Consider the following 26,394-nt stretch of genomic DNA (forward strand, 5'->3'; position numbering starts at 1 on the left):
ATAAGCACAGTTCAGTTTGAGACAAGATTCAACTGAACTGGAATTTCTGAAACTCTGACAATCACTGAACATGCAAGAATAAAATCATAATGTTATCTTTTTCCAACAGTGAACGGATTTTTTGTGGATAATGTAAATTTGGGTTTGGCTACACTACTTTCATTGTGATTATTTTTATGAAACATTCAAGCATGCATAAGATTATGCTAAACTAAAATTAAAATAATTTATATGCAGTCTACTTCTCTGGAGCAGGGCTGGAAGAGAGTGAGGCAAGCAGGCAGGCGCCCGGGGTTCAGAATTTTAGGAGATCCTAACGCACAGCCCTGGAATGAGTGCTTCCTCAAACACTGCACCCTGGGCACAGTGCTTGCCTCACTCTAAGCCCAGGGCTACTCTGGAGCCACACAAGCGTAAACCATTTCATGAGATATGTTCTAAGCAAGGTGTCATAAACAGAAATTTGGTAATATAAGAGTAATAAAATTATAAAGAAGATTCTATCTTTATCTGATTCACATGTTTCTAAAAAAAGAAAAAAGGAACCACTCCAACTTAAATGTAAATACTTTTCTGGTGATCATATTATAATGAGTAGTTACAGTTCTGAGATGGCATAAATTTTCTTCAAAGGAGACTTGTATTTGACGTAAAAACCTTTCAAAGTAAACTGCCTTATTGCTTAATTAAAAAAAAAAAAAAAAGGCTAAGTATGTTCCATTACTGAGTTCATAGTGCTACACTTGAGTTGTTGCAGGCCAGTGACACCCAGATCTGACTGATCAACAGAATCACTTGAGGAACAGGTCTTAGGAAGGGGAGGGGGGAAGAGAGGGTCTTGGGAAATTTTTTTAAGCCAAGCTTCCAGGTAAATTAGCCAAGTTTGGGAGTCAACAGTCAACTTAGAATAAGCTTAAGACACAAATAAGTTATTAAGACAAGTGGTACGTATATAAATTTCCAAACTATCTCCCCTATAAACATTTGTAAAGTTTATTTCACAAATCAGATAACATTCAAATTTCAGTTTGTTACTTTCCTCCCTTTCCTTCAAGTAGAGATGTTAGTCAACACTGATGTGTCCAAGTAACATCAAAAAGGAAAATGAAGTCAGAGGCACAGACAATTCAATGAGATGAATTCAGCCCCCCAAATTAATATTTTTTTATTCTAGGTTTAAATAAATACTCTAAGTATATAATTTCAATCTATTGTGAAAATCTAATATTTTAAACTTTAAATTCATTTAAGTTCAAAGTAACATATTTTAAGAAAATGTATGTGCCCAACATACCTTCCTGATTTTTAACTGAAACTCTATTTTGTTTTTAGGTTAGCTTTTCGTTCTTGAATGATTACTGTGCAGGGCACTACGCTAGACCCTTTATAAACATTATTTCCTTTAATTCTCTCAACTCTCTTATATAAGATGGGCATTATAATTATTTACAGATGAGGAAACAGAAAATGAGGTAATAAAATCTGCCCAAGGACACACTATTGAAGAGCTGGGTTTCAGACCCAAGCTTCTCACTCTTAATTACCACCTTAAGTAAGGTGTTATTAAGTGTCATTCACAACCTTAATGAAGTCAATTCATAATCCCCAGTTTCATCTGTAAAGGTGTTACTTCTCGGTAACATGAAGTTTTATTAAAGTGACAAAATACAAAGAGAGAATCTTTGCATCTCTGAAGTCTCCCAAAGTGTAACTTTTAGTAATACTGATCAATGAGGATCAGAAAGATTAAGAACAAATAAAACTGAGGAGGATACCAAGTGATAAGGTTAGGTCAGGTTTAATCAGAAGATGAAAATTCCAAGGCAATAAAGAACTCTTAACCTATCATTAGAATCAATAATCTTATTTAATGTCCATACCACACAGTATATACTTCACATGATATGAACATACCATTTTAGGAGTTAAAAATTAAGCTGTTAAATTGAACATAAGGAATTTACAATCTTTCTTCTTTATAAAATTCAAACAATAATCATTTTAATCACAGGCTTGGGCGTCTGGTCAGATCTGGAGTCAAATCCTAGTTCCTGTAACTATCCACAACATTCCCTTTACCAGACCTCACTGTCCTACCTAAAAAGGCCTATATGGCCACACTTAGGCTAAGTGACCAAGGTAACTTTAATTTCTAAGTCTTAATGTCTAACCGTAATTTCTTAAACTCTTCCTTGATCTCTTACTTGAATCTTTGATGCTTCCAAACATCCACTCATAGGGTACATTTTTCTTTACCTACCAAACAGATTATGTACATGATTCTAGGAAGTAAATCTTTTGACATGCACTGTTCATCCCAATTACGTCCACAACCATTTCTCCGTTATTATTTAAGACAAAAAAATCTTAGAGAAGCCACAAGAGAGCTTTAGCTGGTTTTTTTTTCTGGCAAGAGGGTAGGAATAAAGCTGTGAGACTACATTTCTCAATCTATATGGCTCCACTGAGAAAAGATGCATTGACCAGAAGCCATAGGTGATGACAGGTAGATGAGACATTTTTGAGAATAACAAACTAAGAAGAGAAAGCTGTTTGAGCATCTACAAACATCAAGAGACTTCTCCAATCTTCTGCAAACCAACAACTTCAGAAAGCCTAAATAAGACACAAATCACTTAGCAAAATTAAATAAACACATGCAAGTATAAAATCATAGATACCACATTAAAAAGGAAACATGCAAACTGGTACCTTATCTCGCAATGGTGCCAAGAAGTTAAAAAAAAAATTTTTTTAGTTAGAAATAAAAGCTAACAGGGTCAGGTAACTTTATTGACTTTAAACTGCACAAGTATTCACACTGATTTCATCAAAGTCAATAAAAAGATGTAAGAAAAGACAAAAGGTTTTATGTGCAGTCAAAATAGTCAACCAAGGAAGCAAAGGAGAATGAATTGAAGAATTACATGGTGATTTAGTCATTATTAACTAGTAGAAAGAAGTCGAGCCTGGATGTGAAAAACACAGGCAAGTTAAAGAGATAACACAAAGAAACCAGCAGAATTTGGCAGCAATTATTGGGAGGGGTGAAGAATAAGGACAATTTGACTGTAGCTGGAGAGAGGGTGAACTTGTCAATGATTAAGAGAAAAAATGGCAAAGGGTAAATTAGAGTGTCGCTATGTCATTATTAAAGTTGCAGTTGGTAGGAAAAAAATAGGTGTACACAACACAATTCCAATTTTAAAAAATTATATATGGGTGTGCAAGTGTATCAGAGGAACTCAAAACTATGTTTAGATAACAGAATTATGAAAAACTTTGTTTTTTATACTTGCCAATATTTTTCCACTAAAAAATGAATAAATATTATCATTTTTAAAATTTAGTTGACAGTATGCTTTAATGTTTAAAAAGCTTATTTTCCTGAACCCACAGAACAAATTCGCTACTGGGAACAATGCTGGGTTGGGTTTTTTTTCATCCCATACTCAAGCTGTAAGAAATGAAGTACATTCCCACAATTTAAAACTCTTTTTTATGTGCAAAAATCAGTTTTACAAAAACAACAGAATCTCATGGAAACATGACAGATTTAGCAAAGGTTCTGATATCTTTTAACTTTAAATCCCAGTCACACCAATTACAAAACCATGAGCAAGCTACTTAAGCTCCCTGTGCCTCAATCTCTTCATCCTAAAAATATTACCACCTACCTTGAACGTTTTCTGTGAAAAGTAAGACAACACATGGAAAGTACCTACAGCCAATCAGAAAAAAAAAATCACTGCAGTTATTACACATAATCAACTTTCCAATTCTTAAATCCTCTTCAAAGTCTAAACCTGACTACTCAGTCCAAAGGGGTGGGCTGAGGGGAGGGAAGGGAGACTCAAGAGGGAGGTGACAAATGTATAATTATGGCTGATTTGTGTTGCTGTATGGTAGAAACCAACACAACACTTATGTAAAGCAATTTTCCCCCACTTAAAAATTTTTTTAAATTTTTTAATAAATAAATTTGACTACTCAAGAGTGTGGTCCACAGATCAGCAGCATCAGCATATATAAATATGCAGAACCTCAGGCCTCCATCTTCTGAATCAGAACCTGTATTTTCACAAGATCCCCGGAAAACACAGAATGTGACAAGCCCCATTCAAAATAACATTCAATGAAGGTGTTACCAGCTCCCTGAAGTTGTCCACTCCATTTCTGTTCCACAGTTTGTCTGATACCGAGCGAAGAGCACCTCCTTGTTCACTCCTAATTACTAATTCTGAGAGACTTGCAAGAAACTGACAGAAAGACTAATCATTTCCACTTGTAAACATAACTTTTCAAACCTAAAGATAACTCTCACGTTCACCCCTCAATTAATCCACCTTGCCTGAACATGAAAGTGGATCCGTGGTACATAACTCTCTCTTGTAAAACAAGGTCTTTAAGAATGCGACAAATTCAAATTGTTTAATAACTCAATAATTACACTGTATAAATGATTAAGCTGCACAACTGTATTAACTAGATACCAGGTTGAATTTACCCATGTTGTACAAGAAGTATCCCCACAAACTTCTCAGTTCCTTACTGAAGGTTAAAAACACTATCTGGCCTGTGTTCCTGAGATGGCTCCCCAGCAGCCCTGACTGCGCAGAGCTCGTGAGGCAAGATGGCTGCTGAGGGCAACCGCTGGCTTCGAGTACTCATCTGCTAGGCAGCTCCTCAATCAGGTCTTTAAGAACCCATTATAAAAGCTCAGAGGCCTCAAACTGACAGGGCTTCAGACTCTCATTTTGAAAACTAATTACTCTCTTTGATATTTTTATACTAATATTTACTGTTAAGTATTTTAAAATTGCAGGTGCCCAGTCATGTCTTTTTTCCATTTCCAATCAGCTGGATGAAACAGGCAATACAGAAGACAACTGAGTATGTGAAAAATTGTCAGATGAGATAGCAATTCAGGTTCCTCAATTTAGAGAAATAAAAGGCAGTAGGAAGTAGACATGACAAAGAAAAAGTACATCTACAAGGTTTGGAGCATCTCCTAGATTCAGTAGTACACTAACAGGAGTTAGACTATTACAGAGTTCCTAGAAATTCATCCTCTCTGAAGGATTTCCTAGGCTGCTCTGAAGAGAATTTTCAACTCTTTTATTTCTTATACAGTTGAGAACTCCCTCAGTGACTCAGACTCAATTTCCCCTTACCTATATACTTATTCTTACTCTCCACCCTTAGAAAGGACATGCCCTTAGCTGCCCATTCGGGTACTGTTTATTTCTTTTTGTTCGATCTGAATTCTCTTTTCATTCATGTCCACCATGTGGATGTGCACTGGTTCAGATTTCAAGCTACCAGTGGAAGGTCCATGTGTGTACATAAACTACCTAAAGTGGTTAATACTTAGGCTGGGCACACCAATAGTGATAGAGCCCACAAAGAGATATGCTTACCACACATTTAAAATCCATTAAAAATTAAGAACAGACAAAAGCATGTCAACTTTTCAGGTAAGGAAGTTGTATAAGATTCAGCCTTTTACTCTTGGCTGGAAAGAGAGAAAAGAAACCTGCATACAAAAGGTGAATTGGCCTTAAAGACAACAAGAGGAATATATCGGGTGAATGGAGCAAGGAAGCTCATTTAAGAAATGAAGAATGTAATGAGCTAGACAAGGGAGACAATAAAACAAGTGCAAGTTGAGAATTTTTAAATTTGAAGTGTAAGGGACTGTTTGTAAGCAGGGTAGTTTAGCAGTTGCCATATACTATTCTCTAAAGCAGGCTTCATTCTTATGAGGCTCAGAACATCTCCACTGAACCTAACTGAATCAAAATCAAACAGATCAATGCTAATAAGAGGTCAGTATATTAAAATGTTCCTCATGACCAGTTATCTACTTCTTCAGCACACCTGAATATCTAATAGGTAGCCCCACAAAGGAAACAAACTTAAAAATACAAAGCATGGAAAAAAAAAAAAAATACAAAGCATGACAGTCAGCCAGGATATCAGAAATTCATAGTGAAAAATTAATTACAGAGGACATAGTCTTAATAAATTTTTCCTTTTGATTTTTTTACAGGATTCAGTTTTCCTGTTTTTTTCTTAAGCTTCCAAACTCACCCCCAATTTTTCTAGTGCGATAGGATTTTTAAAGGACTAAGCTGCAAATGTAAAATCTATTTACATAGTCATAATGATATTAAACAAAACAGTTTTTCAAAGTTTCAGTTTCATCACTTATCATACTGAACTGTATATGGCTTTTCCAAACTCTCTATGGCTTTTCCAAATTCTGTGTCTGCCATATTTATTACATTCTGGAGAGAAGATTATTTTTAACAGTACTTCCTGGCTAGCAGAAGGCTATTCACAGCAGACATGGTAGAAGGCATTTTTTCCCACTGAGACCCTGCATAACCACAATCCTTCTCAATTCTGGTCTTTAGGGAGCCACTAATAAACAATAGGAATCTGTGCAAGCTTTTTCACCATTCCATGCCTGAAGGTTTATCCTTCCATTTAAAATTCAATTTCTTCGTCCTAACTTTCAGCTAACTATGCTCATTTCTGCTGAATCCTGACATCTATCTTTTTGAGTTTTTCCTTCTGCAGCCCTAGATGTATATTTTAAGAAGGCACTAACAGAGGGCAATGATTAAGTAGAAAAAGTAATGAAAAAAGACAAGCAGATGGAAGAACTTAATTCTAGAGCATTCTACTCTCCTGCATGGCTTTAAGAAAACTAACCACCTCCTCATGCCTTAGTTTCCCCATCTGCGAAATAAGAGGAAAAATCCATCTTACCTGCCCCGCCCTCCATGGATGTTTTGAGATTTAAATGAAAATAAATATATCAAAGCTAAAAAAAAATCTCAAGAATATCTTATGAAATCACTATAATTTAGTACTATTAAAAAAAGATAAAGTCAAACCTGAATATGCAAAAAAAAAATATATATATATATATATATGCTTGTGCCTTTAAATGGCAATAGAGGATGTATTAGAGGGGGCTTAATAGAGGATACAGGAGATATAACAGAGAGGTTATATCCAGGTTGGCCAGTTTTTTTGTTTTGTTTTGTTTTTTACCAAAGAATTAAACTTTAAAACTTTCAGCAAACCAAGCAGTTTTGAAGACTAAATTTTGTGATATAACATTCATTAAAAATTATCTCAAAGTTACTCTGTCTATACATTCCCCTAGCTCAGTGGGTCTCCTCTCTTTTACAATATAACCCATCAATAAAATATACATGAAATGACTACCATTGTACATTTGTTTATAAATTATACACATATAACCTATTATTTACCTTATAAATTAGTCACAAAAAGAGAAAACTTAAGACATGAAAAAAGTATATAAATGGAAGTCTCTTAATAATTTTTCCCTGAACACTACTTTAGATATCACTGCTGTAAGTCAGTAGTTTCAAACTTCTTTAAGCTATGGACCTCTCTGTTCCAACATCAGATTTTAAAATGCAAACCCAATCTATGAGACAAATAAAGGCAGAGCTACTCTGACTAAAGTGGGAATAAGGGAAAGGAACCTGGAGGTCCATGATGAAACATCTACAGTTCCAGAAAGCACAATTTGAAACAAGTAATCTTGAGATCAGACTTTCCATTAGCCTCTTTAAAAATAAATAAATATGCTTTTACTTAATAGTGCTGTTTTCCTTAGCTGGACATCAAAGACGTTATGAAGAATCAACTGGATACTCAATATTATATTTACTGCCAGTATCCAGTTAAGAATATTGTCGACTACATGATAAAGTAAGTGTCCCCACAGGTCTCCAAGGAAGAAAATTCTCTCAGGTCTCAATACCAATAAACATTAAACTCCAAATAACTGCTATGTGTTATATCATGGACTGTGAATCTAGTTTCTTTTGAGACGGTATAGTACACTAACGTTATGCTTTCCTATTTTCTAGGCAGCTTAACAGTAAAACTTTTGCCCCAACTCAGCAAACAGAGAGGGACTTGATTATATATATCTCACTGCATTTTTACCACCGGTACTAATTTTGCATCTCTTCTCCGTTTAGGTTTAATCTTGATTCTCGTTTCTTCTATCCTATTCTATTATAAACAATTATGACAAACTCCTCTAATTGTTTTGGGATCAGCTAAGATACACATGATAAAATTCAACACTCAAACTTGCCAGCTGGCACCATCCGTTTCTAATTCCTGCAGAACAAAAACCCTGGAATTATCTTTGGTATCTAATGCACTAATTCCATCAGCCCTCAATACCTACAATCTAGCCTCTGCATTATCACTTAAAATCACGTCCTATTCTTCAATCCACAGCCATTACCACTCAATTATACTATTCCAATGCTATTTCCATCATGCTGTTTTCCTTCCTCATAGTGTTCTCTACTATCCTCATTGCCACCCTCTCTCCAGATTTCCACAATGCCAAACGTTAGCCATCCTTGAAGACAGAGCACAAATGACATTATTTTAACAAACTCCAAATTGAAAATCCCCTTGACCTACCTCTGTATTCCCAAACTCTAGCATAGCTGTCATTTTTCACATATTCATCTCCTATCATTATCTGTTTCTGTCTATGAAACTGTTTCTCTACTTACACATACATGTAAACATACAATTCCTCTAGACCACTGATCCTGAAGCTTTTTTTTTTCAGCTGTAAAGTCCATTTTTCACATAAGATGCTATGAGAAGGCCTAGTAAGGGAAATGGGCTTCTTAACTGTGCTTTTCTGGTTGCAAGGAAGAAAGGCTGAGAAGATAGCTAAACCTCACACTCTGCAGACATCTTCACAAAGCCCAGAGACCACAGCACACCAAACCATAGCCTCTGTGAAGACCAGGAGTATACTCAATTTATTCACCATCCCCCATGTAGGAAGGCAACACTATGTAAGATCAGATAGTCCTGAGATCAAATCAGAGCTCTGTTCTCTATGCAAACCCTGAATCTCTTCTGTAAAATGGAAATGGTAAAACCTATCTCATGTGATGACCACAAGAGATAAGACACATAAAAGTCATAATTCATACTGAACACATATATCTGTACAGAAAAATTCCCATTCTTTTTCCTCCCCATACTTTCCTTCCATATCATGTACCCAAATGTCTATTATATAATAGGAATTAAATAATCATTTCTTGAGTGAATTCATGAATAAGTGGATGACTTAATGAATGAATTAATGAGTAAGTGGAATAGGTGAATAAATGAAAAGTTGTCTAAAGAAAACATAAAAAGACTTGGAAAAGGATTTGATAATAAGAACAGAAAAAATACTATATAAAATACTAAATAGAAAAATACTATATAAAATACTATATAAATACTGCAAATACTGCATAAAATATATATAAATACTATATTAAAAAGGAAAATACCTCACAAATAACTTTGAAGTCTAGAAAAGAAAAAAAGCAGTATTTTATATATTTAAATCTAGACTTTTCAATAAATATTTGCTATCAAGGAAAGAAGCTAAGATTTTTAAGGCTCATGTGCAGGTAATACAGTATCTAGCTAATACCTAAACTCAATTTACATCCAAGAGCTTAGAAATAAAGAGTTATACTACATTAAACTATAGTGAACAATTATCATGTTTTTTAATGAATTTTATCTCACTGATTTATGTATGACTGTTACGGAATGATGTTTCGATTTTCTTTTTAAAATGTGTTTCCTCTTTTCTCAAGTTACAAACGTAAGGTTCTGCAATTGTATTTAAAATCTTTTGGAGGTAGATGCACACAAAAGAAATACCTCAACACAAATCACAATGACATGTAATGAACCCAAAAGGAATAGGCATATATCACTAAACACAAGATGTTAAGTTCGATAAAACAAAATCTGACCTTTAATATTTTTTTAAATTGGTTAATAAACATAAAATGTGGCAAGGCTTAAGTTCACGTATTTTTAAACTCTTCTGGCATCCTTGGGGGTCTTTCCACAAAATCCAAGGGGTATATACAAGCTACAGACCAAAAAAAAGTCAAACAAAAAGAAACACAAGCCTGTGGGATTGTCGTTTAAATAGACGGCTGAAATCTAAATGATTTTTCCGTATTCACAAAACACACCCAAGAAATTTCATGCAAATGTATAAAAATCAATAAATGAAAAGTAATAGTGTAAAAAAAATAGGAACACTATTAGTACAAAATAGTCTTAAGGATAAACTATAAGTCAAGATTTCATCTTGTTCCTTAAAATTGAAAAAAAAGATCAGCAATTAGATTATAAATAAGTTTCTCTTATAAAAACTTCAGTCCATCAGAGCAACAAGGTCAAGAATGATTTACCAAATTTGACTCCCAAAGATGACTCTAACAGAATGCTTTTAATCTGACTTCATAAAATATGTAAAACCTCTTCCTTCTCACTACTTACATGAAGTCTAAAGTCAATATATTATGAAATGAAACTATTATAAAATTACTAGCATTCCAAAAACAGAGGTAGATCTTCACTTGAACACTGTAGGTCTATTTATCAGTAAGTAATTTTGTATACAAAGTATGATTACAATTTTTTTTAAATAACAAATGCCTAAACACTGAAATAATCAAACATAACAAAATTGTGAAAATGGTTATCTCTGAATGATGAGATTATTTCCTTTTTTTCTTCTAAAGATTTCAAAATCTCTCAAAAGTGTTATCTTTACAATGAGAGTAAGCTAAAGTAATAGAATATAAATACCTATACATATGTATATCTGAACATATGTGTCTGTAAATGTCCTACTCTAGTCTAATTTATGGAAAGATCAGGGCCCTGTGCAAAATGAGAAAAAATAAAATAGGAAAGTAGCTCATGTAATCTGGTAATTCAGAAAATATACTCAAATCTCCCTAATGTAACATGGTAGTTAAGAGTCTGGCTGTAGAATCAGAAAGACTTAATGAAATCCCAGCTCCACTACTTAATAATTGGGAAACTGTGGCAAACTTATTTAACTTCTTTGATCCTCAGTTTCTTCATCTGAAAGTTGGGAAAAATATTATCCAACTAACAGGGCTAGTAAATGAAATAATATATGGAAAAATATGAGTGCATAGTACCTATTAAGTGATTTAGTGATGACAGTGATATTTCCTCTTTCTAGAATCTTTGCGGAGCCCAAACTCCTGCCAGTCCCTCAGGGTGCAGCTTATATGAACTTCCTTAGAGAGGCTTTCCCTGAATTAAGTTCCCACATTTCACAATTTCAGAGTGACCTGTGCATTTTCTTTAATAATCATCAAAATTTGTAATTACTTATTTATGCAAGTGAATCCACCATGCATAGCATACCATATATATTTAGTAAATTATAAACTAACTTATGAATAAAGATGTTTAAATTTGTAACCTTCCCACTGATATCATAAAATTGTCTCTATATAATCAGTGGGATCTTGATTACAAATACTGATTGTAATATGGATGGGGGATCTACATTTGAGTGTAGTACTTCAGCAACTACAGGTAGGAAAGAAAAGAACATCCCATCATCAGGGTTTCAGTCTATCTCTACACACTTAATCACAATGACAGAATCACAGTAACCCTCTACATTTTATCCTTTGATCTTCCATTATTCAGTCTACTAAAAATAAGGGTTAAGAAAAGTGCTAAGTTTCTTTGTTGGCTTCTAGTTTACCCACAGAGTTTTCTTTTAGTCCTCACCTGCTAGAACTAGTGTGCTGGCTCTCAAAGTGTGGTTTCTAGACCATCCATACCAGCATTGCCTCAGAATTTACCAGAAAGGCAAATTATTGGGCTCACTCTAGATTCACTGAAATCAGAAGCCTAGAAGTGAAGTCCAGCAGTCTTATAGTTAAGCAAGGCTTTGAGGTGATTCCAATGCACACTGAAGTTTGAGAGTCATCACATTAGAAGATCTAGTCTTTGTAAGCAATAAACTGTTTCACTGATTTTCATCAGTTTAATTTGCCAGGCTTTATAGTTCATTATTAAAATTCTGATATTGGAGTATAATCTCTCAAATCTGAGAAATAGGACATGTGTCAGAAACACAAGACGGGTAATCAAAGAATGATTGCTTAACACACTGTTCTATCCACACAAGTTGCGTAGTCAATTCATGACGTACCTGTTCTCTTTTATTAGAAAGTAACTCCCTCTGCATCTCCTCCTAAAAAGATTCTTCCTTCAGAACCACTAATTTCAAATAAAGTCAGAAGGTGACAAAAAAGACAAACACTGTTGTCAAAGGTTTTGTAAGTCACAGGAAAGAGACAATGAGCTAAGCAAAAAATGTGATTATTAGTCTACAGTACTACTTCTATATGTAAAGATAGACACAATGAAGTCAAAGATTCAAGTGGGTTCTAGATTAATCTTTATTTTAGAGATATAATTAATAAATGATAATAAATTTCCATAACAAGATTGTAAACATGGTTTAATGATAGAAAACTTACTAACATATTATAGTAGCTCAAATGTGAAAAAGGTGTACAACCATTCAAAGATAACCTCTCTGGCACCTGATAAAACTCAACGCCCTTTCATTTTCTTTTTTAAATCCAGAAATATAAAACTACTTCCTCGAAGTGATTTAAACCATTTTAAATCAAAAGTCAACATTATGCTTACCAATGAACAAGAAAAACATTTCCATGAAAATCAGGAATAAAAAGATCCATTATCCTCATTCTTAATTACTGATGTTTTGGAAGTTCTGACTTAAACCCGTGTGTGCATGCTCAGTTGCTCAGTCGTGTCCAACTCTTGTGTGACCCCATGGACTGTACCCTACCAGGCTCCTCCGTCCATGGGATTTCCCAGGGAAGAGTACTAGTGACGGCTGCCGTTTCCTCCTTCAAGGGATCTTCCCAACCCAAGGACAGAACCCGTGTCTCCTGCATCTCCTACGCTGCAGGCAGATTCTTTACCACTGAGCCAGCAGGGAAGCCCATCTCAGACCCTTGTTTGTGGATAATACAGTTCTCTTCCTAGAAAGCTCAGAGAATCAAATAAAAAGTTAAGTTGATTAAACGTTAAGATTTTTTTCATAGTAGTATTACCAGTATACATAAACATACACAGAATTAAGCCACAGGTTCAAGTACATAAGACTGTAAACTGAAAAAATACAATTTTGTTACAAACACAACAGAACTTCTGAGAAAAAAAAGAAATAACAATGGTATTTCTAACAGAACTGGAACGTTAACTCCAAGAGATGGGGGGTGAGGGGTGGAGGTGGGGGTTACTGCTGTTGCTTTATTCACTGATATACCCTCAGCCCCTAGAAGACTGCCTATCAAATAGTAGACACTCAAAAGAAATTTGCTGAATGAATAAATGAAAAGCATTAGCATTCAATAATCCTTTATATCAAATGAGTTGTTCCTATAAGTGACAGAACTGCTTATTAGGAGTCCACACTGAGACCAAGAGTTTGCACCAGAATGTACATTACTGTGCACATCATTTAATTTTGCCAGTATCACAAGAAAACTATCTCAATGAAGAAAGCAAGGGACTGGTTTACAGTCTGGCTCAGGCTACTTACCTTATAAAAGACAATGAGGAACAGTTCTCATACTGCTTACACTGAAAGGCAGGCACCTCTTTAGACTAAATGTTGGGAGTTGAAAGGAGGAAAAAAAACTAACTTCAAACCAAAGAATAATTTGTAAAAAATCATGTCTGGCTGCTGAAATGTGGTTATAATTAGGTCACTGTGTCTTTTAAAGGATACTTAAGAAACATGAAAGCAACAAAAAATTTTAAGGATAATTCTTTGTCAACTGAATGTCAGGTTCTAATCAGGAAATTCAGACATCTCAGTAGTGTCTAAATGAATGAAGTCTTTATACTTTCAGAGCAGTTTATAACAGATGATCATAGGAATAAAGCACATGAAGTTATGCTCTAAATCAATATAAACACTTCAAGTATATGCCTCACTCCTCACTTTAAAGTGGGTCCAATATTGTAGTGTCATCTCAAATAAACCAGTAAAACAAAGAACTGAGTCAGTGCTGGTGGTTTAAAAAATGAAGAACAAATGAAGAATAGTCAACTTAACACTAATTTATAGCAGACAGGCTCTGGAAAAGTAAACTGGACTGATATTCAGAAGACCAGGTATATAGATAGCCCTTGAACACCAAACTAACTTACTACACAGTCTAGGGCAAATCACCTCACCTCACTGTTCTTCAGTTTCTTCAGGAGTAAATAAAAAAAGACTCTCGGATCTTCCATTCAGTCTAAGTAATGGATACTAGCTAGATTCCTTTCTTCTCGAATAAAGGCAGATAAGCGATTCTACAAAAATATGCTGAGGTACAATTCTATCTATAAACCTACAAAGTCAAACTAATTTACAAAGTATAGACATTTTATATGGAGATCTGCACTGAACACCTATCTATCTTCTCTGCAAATGATTTATACAATCTGGTTCAATTCACAAAAGAAATCTTGAGAGATGTATATGTTTATTTGAGTTTTACAAATAAAATTCTCAGTGATATAAGAAATAGAACTCGTGGCACTTACTCAAATTTATACGACTCCACAACATCATCCTTCCTTAATCCAACCAGATGTGACACATAGCCACAATTTTCTAAGGAAGCAGCAGAGGTCTCAAGCAAATCAGACACTCAAAATATAGAATGCTACACCAAAAAAATATATATATTTTTCATGCAACGAAGATGAAGAAGAAACTCAAGTTAATGTAGGAAGAGAATAAAGGGAATGATATAACTTCAGCTCTAAAGTTACTAAGAAAGCAAAACAGACAAGGGATGAGGGAGATAAAAATATAAATTTAGCAAGTTATAATCTCCAAGTCCCATGGAGATTGTCCTCCTAAATTATACTATCCCACCCTGAACACAATTTCCTATTCATTCTATTAAATTCAGCACCTATTAGGTACCTAAATGTACCAGGTACTGTAAAATAGGAAAGTTAAAACAAGCTCTGGATTCATGAAGCTTACAGTGGGAAAAGAGACAAGTAAACAGATCCCTGGAATACACTAAAGTATGGACTTCTTTAAAGAGTATACTATTAATACAAGATGACACAGCACACAGAAAGAAATTAACAAGATTGGACAGGCCAGTGATGTCTTCCTGGGGGATAAGCTCTCCAAGCTGATATTTTCCATTTTATTATATTTCCTATTCCTCCAGTTCTCTCAATTAATCTTATACTTTACTGACTTTTATATTTCACTGAACTCTCCAAACCCTTCTCCCACTGTTCAACAAATTAATCGACTTCATTCCTTTCTATTCCATCCCTCCCCACTAGCCTAGGCTCAGTGATTAGAACCTTTAACACCCTGAATTTCAGTATTCTTCTGTTTTACCTGCCTTTCAAATTCCTAAATCAACCCAATCACCTTTCTTTTCCAGTCCCACGCCCAGCAGTAGAGCACCACCACAGAAAAGTATACAGCCTTGCTGTTAGAGCCCTCCTATGAGTCAATGGACATGAGCTTGAGCAAACTCGGGAAAATAGTGGACAGGGAAGCCTGGCGTGCTGCAGTCCGTGGGATCACAGATAGTCGGACACAACATAGCAACTGAACAACAACCAAACGAGCTCTGCAGAGCCCCTGACAACTTGGGCTGCACTAAGCGTGTTCCTGATGCGCTTTCTCTCCCTAGCTCCACTGCTGCACTACAAACCCTTACCACTCTCAAGCTTCCCCACCTCCCTCCCTTCCATGCCAACCCCAGTCACTGACCCTGCCTGCTTCTTCAAAATGGTATGAATGATAATTATGCATAGCTGAAAATATGACTTTACACTACTTTTATGGGTTAAAAAAATTACGCGTATTGAACTAACCCAGCAATCTAACGTTCTTAACATTGTTTCATTATGAAAAGAGATTTGGTCCCAAACAAAGGATTTGCAAATAAACTCTGACCTGCTACCTGAACAATTTCAGCTACTAAAATACAACCAAAAACCAAAAGTAATAAGTATACCAACTCTCAAAATTGATAATTAAGTTTACACACCAAAGATCAAGTGACTTTTCTCAGAAGAGAACATGTATCAGGCTTTCCTAGAGTGTGACTTATTTTAGACACAAATCTGATAAATTTAATTTCTAGTCCATAGTAGCCAGAAGCAGCATTCAAGTGGGGGGGGGGGGGGGGGGGGGGGGGGGGGTGGCAAGGTGAAACCCTGCCAGACTACAGCACAACAGCAGCAAAATTAGCTGATGCCAACGAGAGAGAAAACGTCAAACTCAACCCCCAAAATTATAAATTGAAACAGCAGAGCAAAGTAGGACTACTGATCACAGGAGCAAACTACACTTTATGCTTCAATGGTATCCTAGGGCATCACAATGGTACAAGTGGACTGCAACACCTGATATTTATAATGAAATTTCAGTTTAAAAAAAAAGTTCAAATTGTATCTGGTAATCCATCTGTATATAGTTATAAACGTGCTATAATAACCTTACTATAGAAATATTTTCATTAAAATGGTCAAAATAAAATCCATTTTATCAATTAGATTACCTCATGTATTTATAAAATAAATATATTAAATATATTTATTCTCTATAATATATATATGGCATAGATGTCCTGATTTTTAATTCTAATAGGATACAGTCGTAAGCTAGTCTTTATTAAAAAATTAAGCTAGTCTTTTGTTTCCAATCATGCTCTTCACTCAAAAATAAGACAATAATTGTTTAATTGAAAATTGAGGCGATAGTCTGGCTGATTTTTATACACTGCAGGCACAGCACAATTCTACATTCAAGCAAGGAAAACAAACACTAAAGAAAACTGAGTTCTTCAGCATCTCTAATCACACAATAGTTAACCAAGTCACTTGTTAGTCAGTTTCTATCCAGAGTTGTTTCAAATAAAATTTTTAAAATTAAAATTATTTCATTAATTGACTTTAAAATAAATCACACAGACCAATGTCTGAAATTTGAGTATACAGCAGAAAGCATAAAAAGAAAAGAAAAACGAAACTGCTTAAAATTTGCACTTAGAATTTGCTTTGGAACTTGATAAAATGATCCCTTAAAATTCATCTGGAAGAATAAAAATAGGAAAAGAGACAAGAAATATTTTAAAAAGAGAAGTTATGCAGGTGACCCTGAACTGTAATACCAAATATTAAAACATATTAAGAAGCTATAATAACTAAAGTAATGTAGTACTGGCAAAAGAATAGACAATTCGATAGACAAAGCAGAAAACTCAAAAATAATAATTCATTATCTGATAAAGGTAGCATTTCAATTCTGAGAGAAAAGGGAGGTTTATATATTTGTGGTGGTGAGACCATTGGCAAGCAAACTTAAAGTAAAAACTGTTTTAACTCAGAACCCTCCCTGGCACTATATGACAAAATAATGGATTAAATATTAAACTGTAGAAAATAAAAGCCTGAAATATGAAAAGTACATGATGATTTGTACAAAAGTTGCGGGTAAGACTTTCTGTCAAAGTGAAGTAATAAAATAAAGGCAGATTTAACTACATTGAAAGTGAAAACAAACATGTTAAAAAGAAATAAACCTTATGGAAACCAAAAGATGAAGGGCATGGGGGGCTGTGGGGAGACTTCTATATTATGATCAATAAAGGCTTTATGTCTCTAATATATTAAAAGCCCATAATAATAAACAATGGGAGGAAAAATGAGAACTCAGTAAAACTGTGCTCAGAATGTGAACATACACCCACAAATGAAGACATACAAATGGCCAAAATAATTCCAAACTCAGTAGTCAAAGAAAAGTTATTATGTAAAATAGCTAAAGAAAAGCACAATGTTTTTACTGCTGAAATGTCAGAGAGAGATGGGGTACTCTCATAACTGTTGGTAGACATGTAAAAAGTCCAGTTTCCCTGGAGGATAAATTAAGAAATTACTATCTAAAAAGCTTTTAGACTCAGAAAAAATCTTCCTCTAAGACTTTTATATAAGATATTAAGCTTTCATTACATCATTCTCAATATCAGTGTAAAAACTGGAAATAACCAAATGGTCCAATAACAGAGGATTAAAAACAAAATAGATATCCATATAATGAGTTGTTTACATTCTGTATCAACAGAATTTCTTGTAAGGAGGAAACATATAATCATAGATAACAAATTTTAATTTCCTACCCAAAATTAGTAACCACTTTCTAATATATTTTCAGCTTTTATGAATCCATTTTTATTGAGCATCTTTTTCAAAAATTAATTTTGACCTTCATACACTTAAAATAAGTTTTCAAAATCTCAGCATATTTAAAATAAAAATAATGAACTGACAGAATGCTATGCAACATACTGCTAAACTTTATATAGCTACCAAATGTTTTGCAAATCCAGCTACATGAAAACAAGCACATAAAACTCACAATGCTGTTACACATTCAGTTACACAACTGGCATGATAAGTAAGTGCAATATAATATACCCAGAGCAATAATCACAGGATTTTCAGAAAGACTAAATATAAGTATATTAAGTAAATTCACAGAACATTTTTAATATTCAGTATTATCCAGGCTGCCTATAAAATAGAACACGAAGGTAATATTAAACCTCCCCATGAAATCTGACCTGTCAAAGTAACCAAAAATTAACATCCCCAAATCACTGAAAAACTGTAAGACAATGACAACCCAAAAAAGGGAGAAGGAGTAAAAAGTGAATGGATGACAGCGTTAAGAGTAAACACAAAACAAAATCATGTAACATGTATTTTTCCAATTTCAACAAAAATATAAGCATACCAGAAAAGTATTTCATGTATTTTTACTTTCCGTATTTCTTCTGTGTTGTCCAAAATGGAAGCCATTTATTACGTGTAATTATTTAAATTTAAACTAATTAAAACAAAGAGCAAAATTCAGCTGCTCAGTTGCCTAGCTCAGTTAATGTACTCAAAAGGTACTTGTGGTTAGTGCTATCATACTGGAGAGTACAGAAACAGAAATTTCCATCACTACAGAAAGTTCTACTGGACAGCATGCTATAATATAGACAAATTAATTTTTTCTAATTATAAAAATTTTCTCCATAAAAATGCAAACTTTGCTCCCTACACCTAAAACATTTTTATAAACTTCCTAAATCAACAGGTTGATGATTATAATCATTCTTTTAAGTACAATGATGATAAGCACTAACAGGACATTGATTATCATGTGCCAGGAACAATAAACATGGGCCAGTGTTTTTCATGTGCTCTGACTCAGTACCTCACTTAATTTTCATATAAACCGTATAAGGTAGATACAAATATACAATGCCTATCTGAAACAAGTATTTCAGAAGTTTTCAGATTTTAGAAAGCTACTACTACACAAAAGCCATATACTACATAACACCCTCAACAGGGTCTAGGGAAGCACTCAAGAGCACAGTAGAATGTATGAATGTTAGCACGAAAGATAAGTGAAGTCAGTAAATAACCATCTATCAGTTAGGCCCTGGTGCTGCCATCAGATTAGCTCAGAACAGGTGTTCCCACTGACCAGCATTAGGAACTTGCACTTACCCAGTACTACAACTTCAGAATGACAAATCCATGAATTCTTCCCCACAGGCCAAGGATTTTCATCACAGAATTATTAAATGACTCTTATCTCCCTGAATTTCAAGAATTCATTTCTAAGACTGAACAGAATGTTTTCCCTCTAGTAATTATGTATCTTAAAATAAAAGGCCTAGCTATCTTCTTTCCATGAAATAATTGATAGAGATATTTAAATACAAATTCAAAACTGTATTTTGTCACATTTATAAAATGATATGCTTTTTCAGTGCAAGTACTTCAGTTGGATCGAACAATTTAAACATTACCTTATTTCATTTCTAAAAGGAAAAAAGGTATAAACAACCTTCAGCTTCACAATGCTTTTATGTTCTCAATCAACTTTTACATGTTTTCTAACTTTCAGGAAAGATTATGACCAATTCTGTATTACAATTTGAAAATGTTCATTATTCTTGTATTTATAAACCAGTGTGTATCTTAAAGCATTCCAAACTGATGAATTTCACAGAAAGTACAAAGATAAGTTTATATGCATATTTTAACGAAATTTAAATATCAAGAATTAAAATAAATCATTTAATAGTGACAAAATACAAAAGTAGGACAAATATTTAACTATTCAACAGTGTGGCCATGTTTATATTCAAGATTATGAAATATCACACATATAAGCATCCAATAAGGAGTACATAAGTATTAAGTTTCTATGAAAAATTATACTTTTTATTGGTTCTGATATGGTCTTGCTTAAAAAGATCTGGTAGTTAGACATAAGAAATTGAAACAAATGCTATGATAATATGCAAGTACAAATTAATCCAACATTTATTATAAAAATTAGATCTCATCACAACAGTAATTAACCAATTACTCGCCTTTCCCATTATTACTTCCTTATACCACACTGGTCACACATAAGTTGGTAAAAGTTCATTTGTAAACTAAATTTTGTAAATCAAAATAAGTTTTATTAGTTGAAATGTAGTTTAGCATAATTTGTTAAGAGCATGGACTCTGGAGGTAGACTTCCTGTTGCTGCAATGGCAATTTTTGGCGTTACAAACACGTGTGTCTCAAGTTTCCTCATCTATAAAAGGTAATAACACTATCCTCAAAGGGTTGTGTGAGGAGTAAATGAAATGGTATGTGGAAGTGCTCAGGAGAATGCCTGGTACACACAACAGCACTTGATATTATCACTGGCCTTATTAAAGCATCTCTGAAACCGTAATATTAATATATTAATGTTACCACTTATCACAGTTAAGAATTTCTTTGCTACAGCCTCCTGAAAAATTTAAATACACCAGGGAAACTCAGTGTTTGAAGGAATCCTGTGGCCATTTAATAACTATCAATTATTAATTCATATATTTATGTTAGATCCCTTGATAGTCAGATTAAGGTATGGATAGAATTAGGAACACATTCTTTCACAACTCATTTCTTAATGTTATATAATAGCCAAATGATACCATTTCACATACACAACTGTGCCCTTACTCTAGTGTAGCAATGTACATATGGTTATTGCTATTTATCCCAAAATTCCCAAAAGAAGAAGCAAATCTTACTGAGAAAATTACTCGTTCATTTTTTGACACACTAAGTTTGAGCTGCTAACAGAATACTTAATGGATGTTCCAGAATGCTGTCAAGAGTACAGACCTAAAGTCAGGAAGACTACACTCAGATCATCACTCCCCACTTCGTATTACCATGGAATTTTTCACATCCTGTCACATGACATTCATTCACCTCTACCGCTAGACTATCTTGAAGGCCTTCAGGTCTTGCCATACAAGGGTTCAACAATGTTGCTTTTTTAAAAAATGCAAAACTTGCATAATAGTACAACTAAAAGAGTGAATTTCATTGTTTATAAAGAAAACTCTGATTTAGAAAACACTTTTTTCACCCTGTGGATTTTAGATAAGGTTGAAATTTCACTTGGAAGAGTTCTTAGAAAATATAAGTAGCATGCAAACAAAATCCTTTTTTTTTTTTTTAAATTTGGTCACATGAGAATTACTAAATGCTAGCAAGCAGTGAAATCTGACATTATCACCAGAACTATAAACCTGCAAGAGTACAATATAACCAGGCAAAGAAATTTATAAGGGAGTAAAATAAGGAAGAGAAAGCTCAGTGAAGATTCCTTGAAGTGTGTTTAAATTAATTTAAATTATTTAATAAATTGTTCAAAATTCCTGCAATGTGGGTTGAAAAGATTTTACTTTTTAATTTACAGGCTACTTGAGCTCAATAACTTTAAAATGAAAAGCCTCTGGACCCTTCCTAGTACATATTATTCAAAAAGCTGTGATAAGGAGCATAGAGCAAAAGTGTTAAGTTACAAGCATAGGTAAGGTAAAGCTGCTGTCATTCCCAACCCCCCAGGAACTGTCTGACTGCCAGTCCTTTAGTTTAAAATCTGTTGAAGCATGTCCTAGTGAATACTACACTCATATAGTATTTCTCACCCAAACCTAAAATATGGTCAGTCCTATCAAGCCTCTAATAGGAAGACAGACCAGCTGCCAGCTCTGTATTTAATAGCAGATCCTGACAATTCCATTTGTGCCTGACAACCAGACACCTTTCAGTGAAGCCATTCCCTGGAAATGACACTACAATACTGTTACTTATTTAGAGGTCATGGAGTCAAGAAAAAACACGTCATTAGTGGTGAATGGCTGGGGAAGACAGTAGCTGGAGAGGATTAAAAGAAGCAACACAACACACAAGGGCTTAGAAGAACTGTGAAAATGCAGAGGAAAAAAAGTAAAGATTCATAGAATGAAACTCCTACAACATGAAATAAACACAGACACTTAAGGCTACACTTTCTCATTTAAAATCACATAAGCAAGGATCAAATGCATATAAATTCTAATTTTATATAATCAAAAGCCTGAAAACATTATGCCATCAGAAAATATTGGTAAATTAAAAAAAGATTCCCCTAATCTTGGCCCCATTTTCCTATTCTATGAAGCAATTCATAAGAAGAAAAAAATAACTTCAGACTATAAATGATGAATGTAACTATTAGGAGTAGCCTCTCTATGAGGTCTGAAATAGAAGGAAAATGTACATTTCTTCCAAAGCTGTGGCCAACAATAACTTTTACATTCTGAATCCAGCTTAAGCACATTAGTTGGGAAGATGTTTGCAAAAGTATTTAATAAGAAAGTGCTGAATTTAGCTTTTATTTTCTTTTTTTCTCAGTTTTCTTAAGTGGCCTACAGTCTATCCAATGCACTAAGTAGAACCTCTTTTAAGCATAAATGACAAAAGGAAATACAGCTTTCTTCTTACAGAAAGCTGTTATTATAGATCAGGGGTCGTCAAACTTTCTGTAAAGGACCACATAGTAAATATGTTCAGCTTTACAGGCCATATGGTCTCCGTCATTCAACTCTGCCGTGAAGCATGAAAGCAGCAATAGATAACAGATAAACAATGCCTGTGACTGTGGTCCAGTAAAATCTCATTTTTGAAAACAAGCAGCCAGTCTATGGCTATAGCTTGCTGACCTCAGCTATTAAGCATGTTTTTTCATTTAATAATAAATATAATATTTTAATAAATAATGCCAAATTTGAAATATGATAGCTTGGAGTTGCTATCAAATAATTTCATTTTAAAAAAGTGAGGAGTAGGGAGAAAGGTTAAAGAAGACTGGCAAAACACAATTACTGTTAGTCTGAAGATGGATGTATGGAGTTCACTATACTATTCCAATGATTTTATGAGTTTGAAATTTTCAAAATTAAAAGTTTTTAAAATTACAAAGTAAATTAATGAACTGGCTCTACAGGAAGATGAATTTCTTTGCTTTATTATAAACATTCCAAAACATGTTTAGTAGTTTTTAAACATAATTAACAGTACAACATAAAATTTTAGCATAAAGCTACTATACTATAGCTAAAATCTTTAAATACACAAAGTGTATATAAGCATAAACCCTTAAAAGTTTCCATAATTTAAAAGACAGCCTAAAAAAAAAAAAAAAAAAAAAGACAGCCTAATCTCATACAACTCCTAAATTAACACATTTAATTTAGTCTCATCTTACCTCACAAAATGTGTTACCAATTTTTGGTTTTAGAAAGTAATTATTTTATAGGGTATATATTACTTATGTTAACATATCATAGGCTTATTATTTTTCACATGAATCATTTTTATTAGTTTTAAACTCTAAGCAATGAATAATAATAGAAACAATTCACATAAAGAAACACTGCTTAAGGTCTTCAATAACTGAGAGTTTAAAGGGATCCCAGGACCAATGTTTGAGAACCTGTGACTTGAATGTTTTCAATGCTGTTTAAAGTATGTTTACCAAGCAACTATCAGATACATGCTCAAGCTCATTTTTCCTCTGAACGATAATCATCACACAGGGGAGTTAATCCACTATGAAGACTATCAATATACACCCACTTAAAACTTCAACAGAAACATTCTTTTAAAATTGCTGGTTATGTCATGAATAATGTAGCCACAGGAAAAGAAGAGCTCTAACATGCTGTCCCCCATATGCAGAAAATTGTCTCCTGAACCAATAATAAAGAAAAACTAATATGTGCCAGCAGACATTTCTAATAAATCTGCTACCTCTCATCGATCAAGTTATGCAGTCTCAATGAAAGAAGCCAGAAATCAAGCTGAAAAGAGCCTTAGGAAAGAAATCTTAATGAATATGCAATTTCTGAAAAATGAAATAAATGTGTTTTTTAAATGTCCTAAGTTTTTTCTCCAGTTCTGAAATACAGAAATATTATCAAAACTGAAAACCAAGGGAGGTTCATGGAATTATTATGACTGACATTTGATAAAAACTTGAGAACTCTGTGAAAATACTTCCAACTATCCAAGAATATGATCAATGTCAAAATTTTCTAAATCTAAAATACAATAAACAATCCATAATACAGACCTGGGTAGATAATAATTAGGGCACAAATGTCTACATGAGTATTCATTCTTTTATGAAGATGAACCAATTCTTTCAGAATACAGTATCACTGTTGCATTTTTAACCAATTTGCCCCTTCTATACATGGCTATTTAAAATGTTATCAGACTATTTCATTTTGTACTTAAGTACAAATTTTCAAGTTAAATTTTACAACCTTGTTATTTCCGCTGTCTCTTGTCAACATGAACAAACTTAAAAGAGTAGTGAGACATACAGCCATACTCACATCATACTCTGCAATTCTGCTGTGAAGCTTATAGACTTCCCTGCACTTCTTCCACTGCTACAAGTGGCAGCAGACATTGGGCTGGCTGCAGTATTATTCATCTAAATAAAAAAGAGAACTCAGCTTACAAAATGTATTTTAGCTATAAGTAAATGCATAGAAAATGGAAACAATTATAAATTACTTCAAAAAACCACAAAAATTTTTTAAATTCTGATTTGTCTTATGTAAAATCTGATTTATCCATACTTGTTCTTCATTAAAATCAAATAGCAAGGTAGAAAACTGCTTAGTCAAATATATCAAAAAATTGCTTGTGCGATAAACTTTTCATTAAATATTTTACAGTAAGTATTGGGAGAAATATACTCATTAAGGTATTTTAATAGAGCTCAGTGGTTTTCAAAATGTGTTCCAGGGAGCCCTAAGATTCCCTGGCAATATTTCAGTAAGCTCCCAGTTTCAGTGAGCTCCCCCTGGCCATCCTGAACACAAGAACTCTGATTTTTCTATTTTATATATTGGTGTTTCAGGTAACATTTCATTTAAAGAAAAAGTTGCACAGCTGTAAGATACAAAATTACAAAACCAAAACATGACCTAATTCCCATTTGAACCACAGCCAAAACTACGAACAACAGAAATAAAGCCAATCAGTAGATCAGAAGTTAGCATTGTGATATGTTACAGTCTTATGGTTAAATAATATTCACCAATTTAAAATGTGATTTCTTTTCCCAATAAAATTAAACTGATGCATAATGGGAAAACTAGATGCCAATCCTAATATACACCATTTTATTTACTGTATGTGGCAGTCCCATAAATAAGAATTAGTGAAAAAAACATTTAGGTAATAAAAGTAGATAAAAGCCTTGGCTTTTATCTCAAGGACACAGGAAGTGCTCAACAAATGTTACTACTTTATGTTTATATAAATTTTTCAATACTATGACTTTCTTTAAAAAACAGTTTGCAGAGGTAAAGAGGAATTAACAAATATAAAATATATAATAAAATTAAGCAGTACTGAGAAATATAACAAAAATAATGAGGAGTCAAGAATCAGACCGCAAAGGTTAGAAGCCTAGTTCCACTACTTTACTAGCACTTGGGGCAAGTTCCTTAATTTCTTTATACCTCAGTTACCTCATCTGTAAAATGGTAATGATAATTGTAAGGATTACAATATTACAATTGTACAATTACACTATTACAATAATCCTTACAATTGTAAGGATTACAATTATCAGGGTTGTTGTAAGGATTAAATGAACTAACATGAACAAAGCATCCAGAACAGTTCTAAGCAGTCAGTATACAATGTTAACTATTATAAACAGAACTCAAGAATTCTCCCTTTCTTGATGTGCTAAGAACTTTTATGACAAATTTAGATTATCTTTACTTCACCATCACAAAGGTTAAGAAACTTGAAACTTTTCTCTAGAAGACCTCAATATAATTCAACAAATATTCATCAGTTTCCTTATAAAATAAGTTCTGCTTTCACACTGACATCAGTGCTGCATCAGACACTAGTCTGCCTGGCTCAAAATCTCAAGTCATCATCCTTGATTCCTTCTCCTGCACCCTAAAATTTGCTAAGAAGTCAAATAAATTCTACTTTATGTTTCTACCTCCTCCCTTT

The 26,394-nt window shown here is 33.7% G+C and overlaps 2 protein-coding genes across 4 annotated transcripts in view; one reads left to right on the plus strand and one right to left on the minus strand.

Annotated features, from left to right (window-relative positions):
* The window catches only part of SUPT3H (SPT3 homolog, SAGA and STAGA complex component), a 381,938-nt gene that overhangs the window by 346,725 nt on the left and 8,819 nt on the right, over positions 1 to 26,394 (minus strand). Inside the window, exon 2 of one of the 2 annotated variants that reach the window (XM_043907629.1) lies at positions 24,744 to 24,844. In XM_043907629.1, coding sequence (XP_043763564.1) covers positions 24,744 to 24,844 — 101 coding nt within the window. Of the gene's footprint in view, positions 1 to 24,743; positions 24,862 to 26,394 lie in introns of those variants that run through there. The other variant, XM_043907630.1, reaches the window with a different exon arrangement.
* RUNX2 (RUNX family transcription factor 2) overlaps positions 1 to 26,394 on the plus strand; it is a 233,002-nt gene that overhangs the window by 9,820 nt on the left and 196,788 nt on the right. The gene's annotated exons all lie outside the window — the stretch shown is intronic.

This window comes from Cervus elaphus, chromosome 7 (assembly GCF_910594005.1).
Source record: "Cervus elaphus chromosome 7, mCerEla1.1, whole genome shotgun sequence".
Classification (NCBI taxonomy): domain Eukaryota; kingdom Metazoa; phylum Chordata; class Mammalia; order Artiodactyla; family Cervidae; genus Cervus; species Cervus elaphus.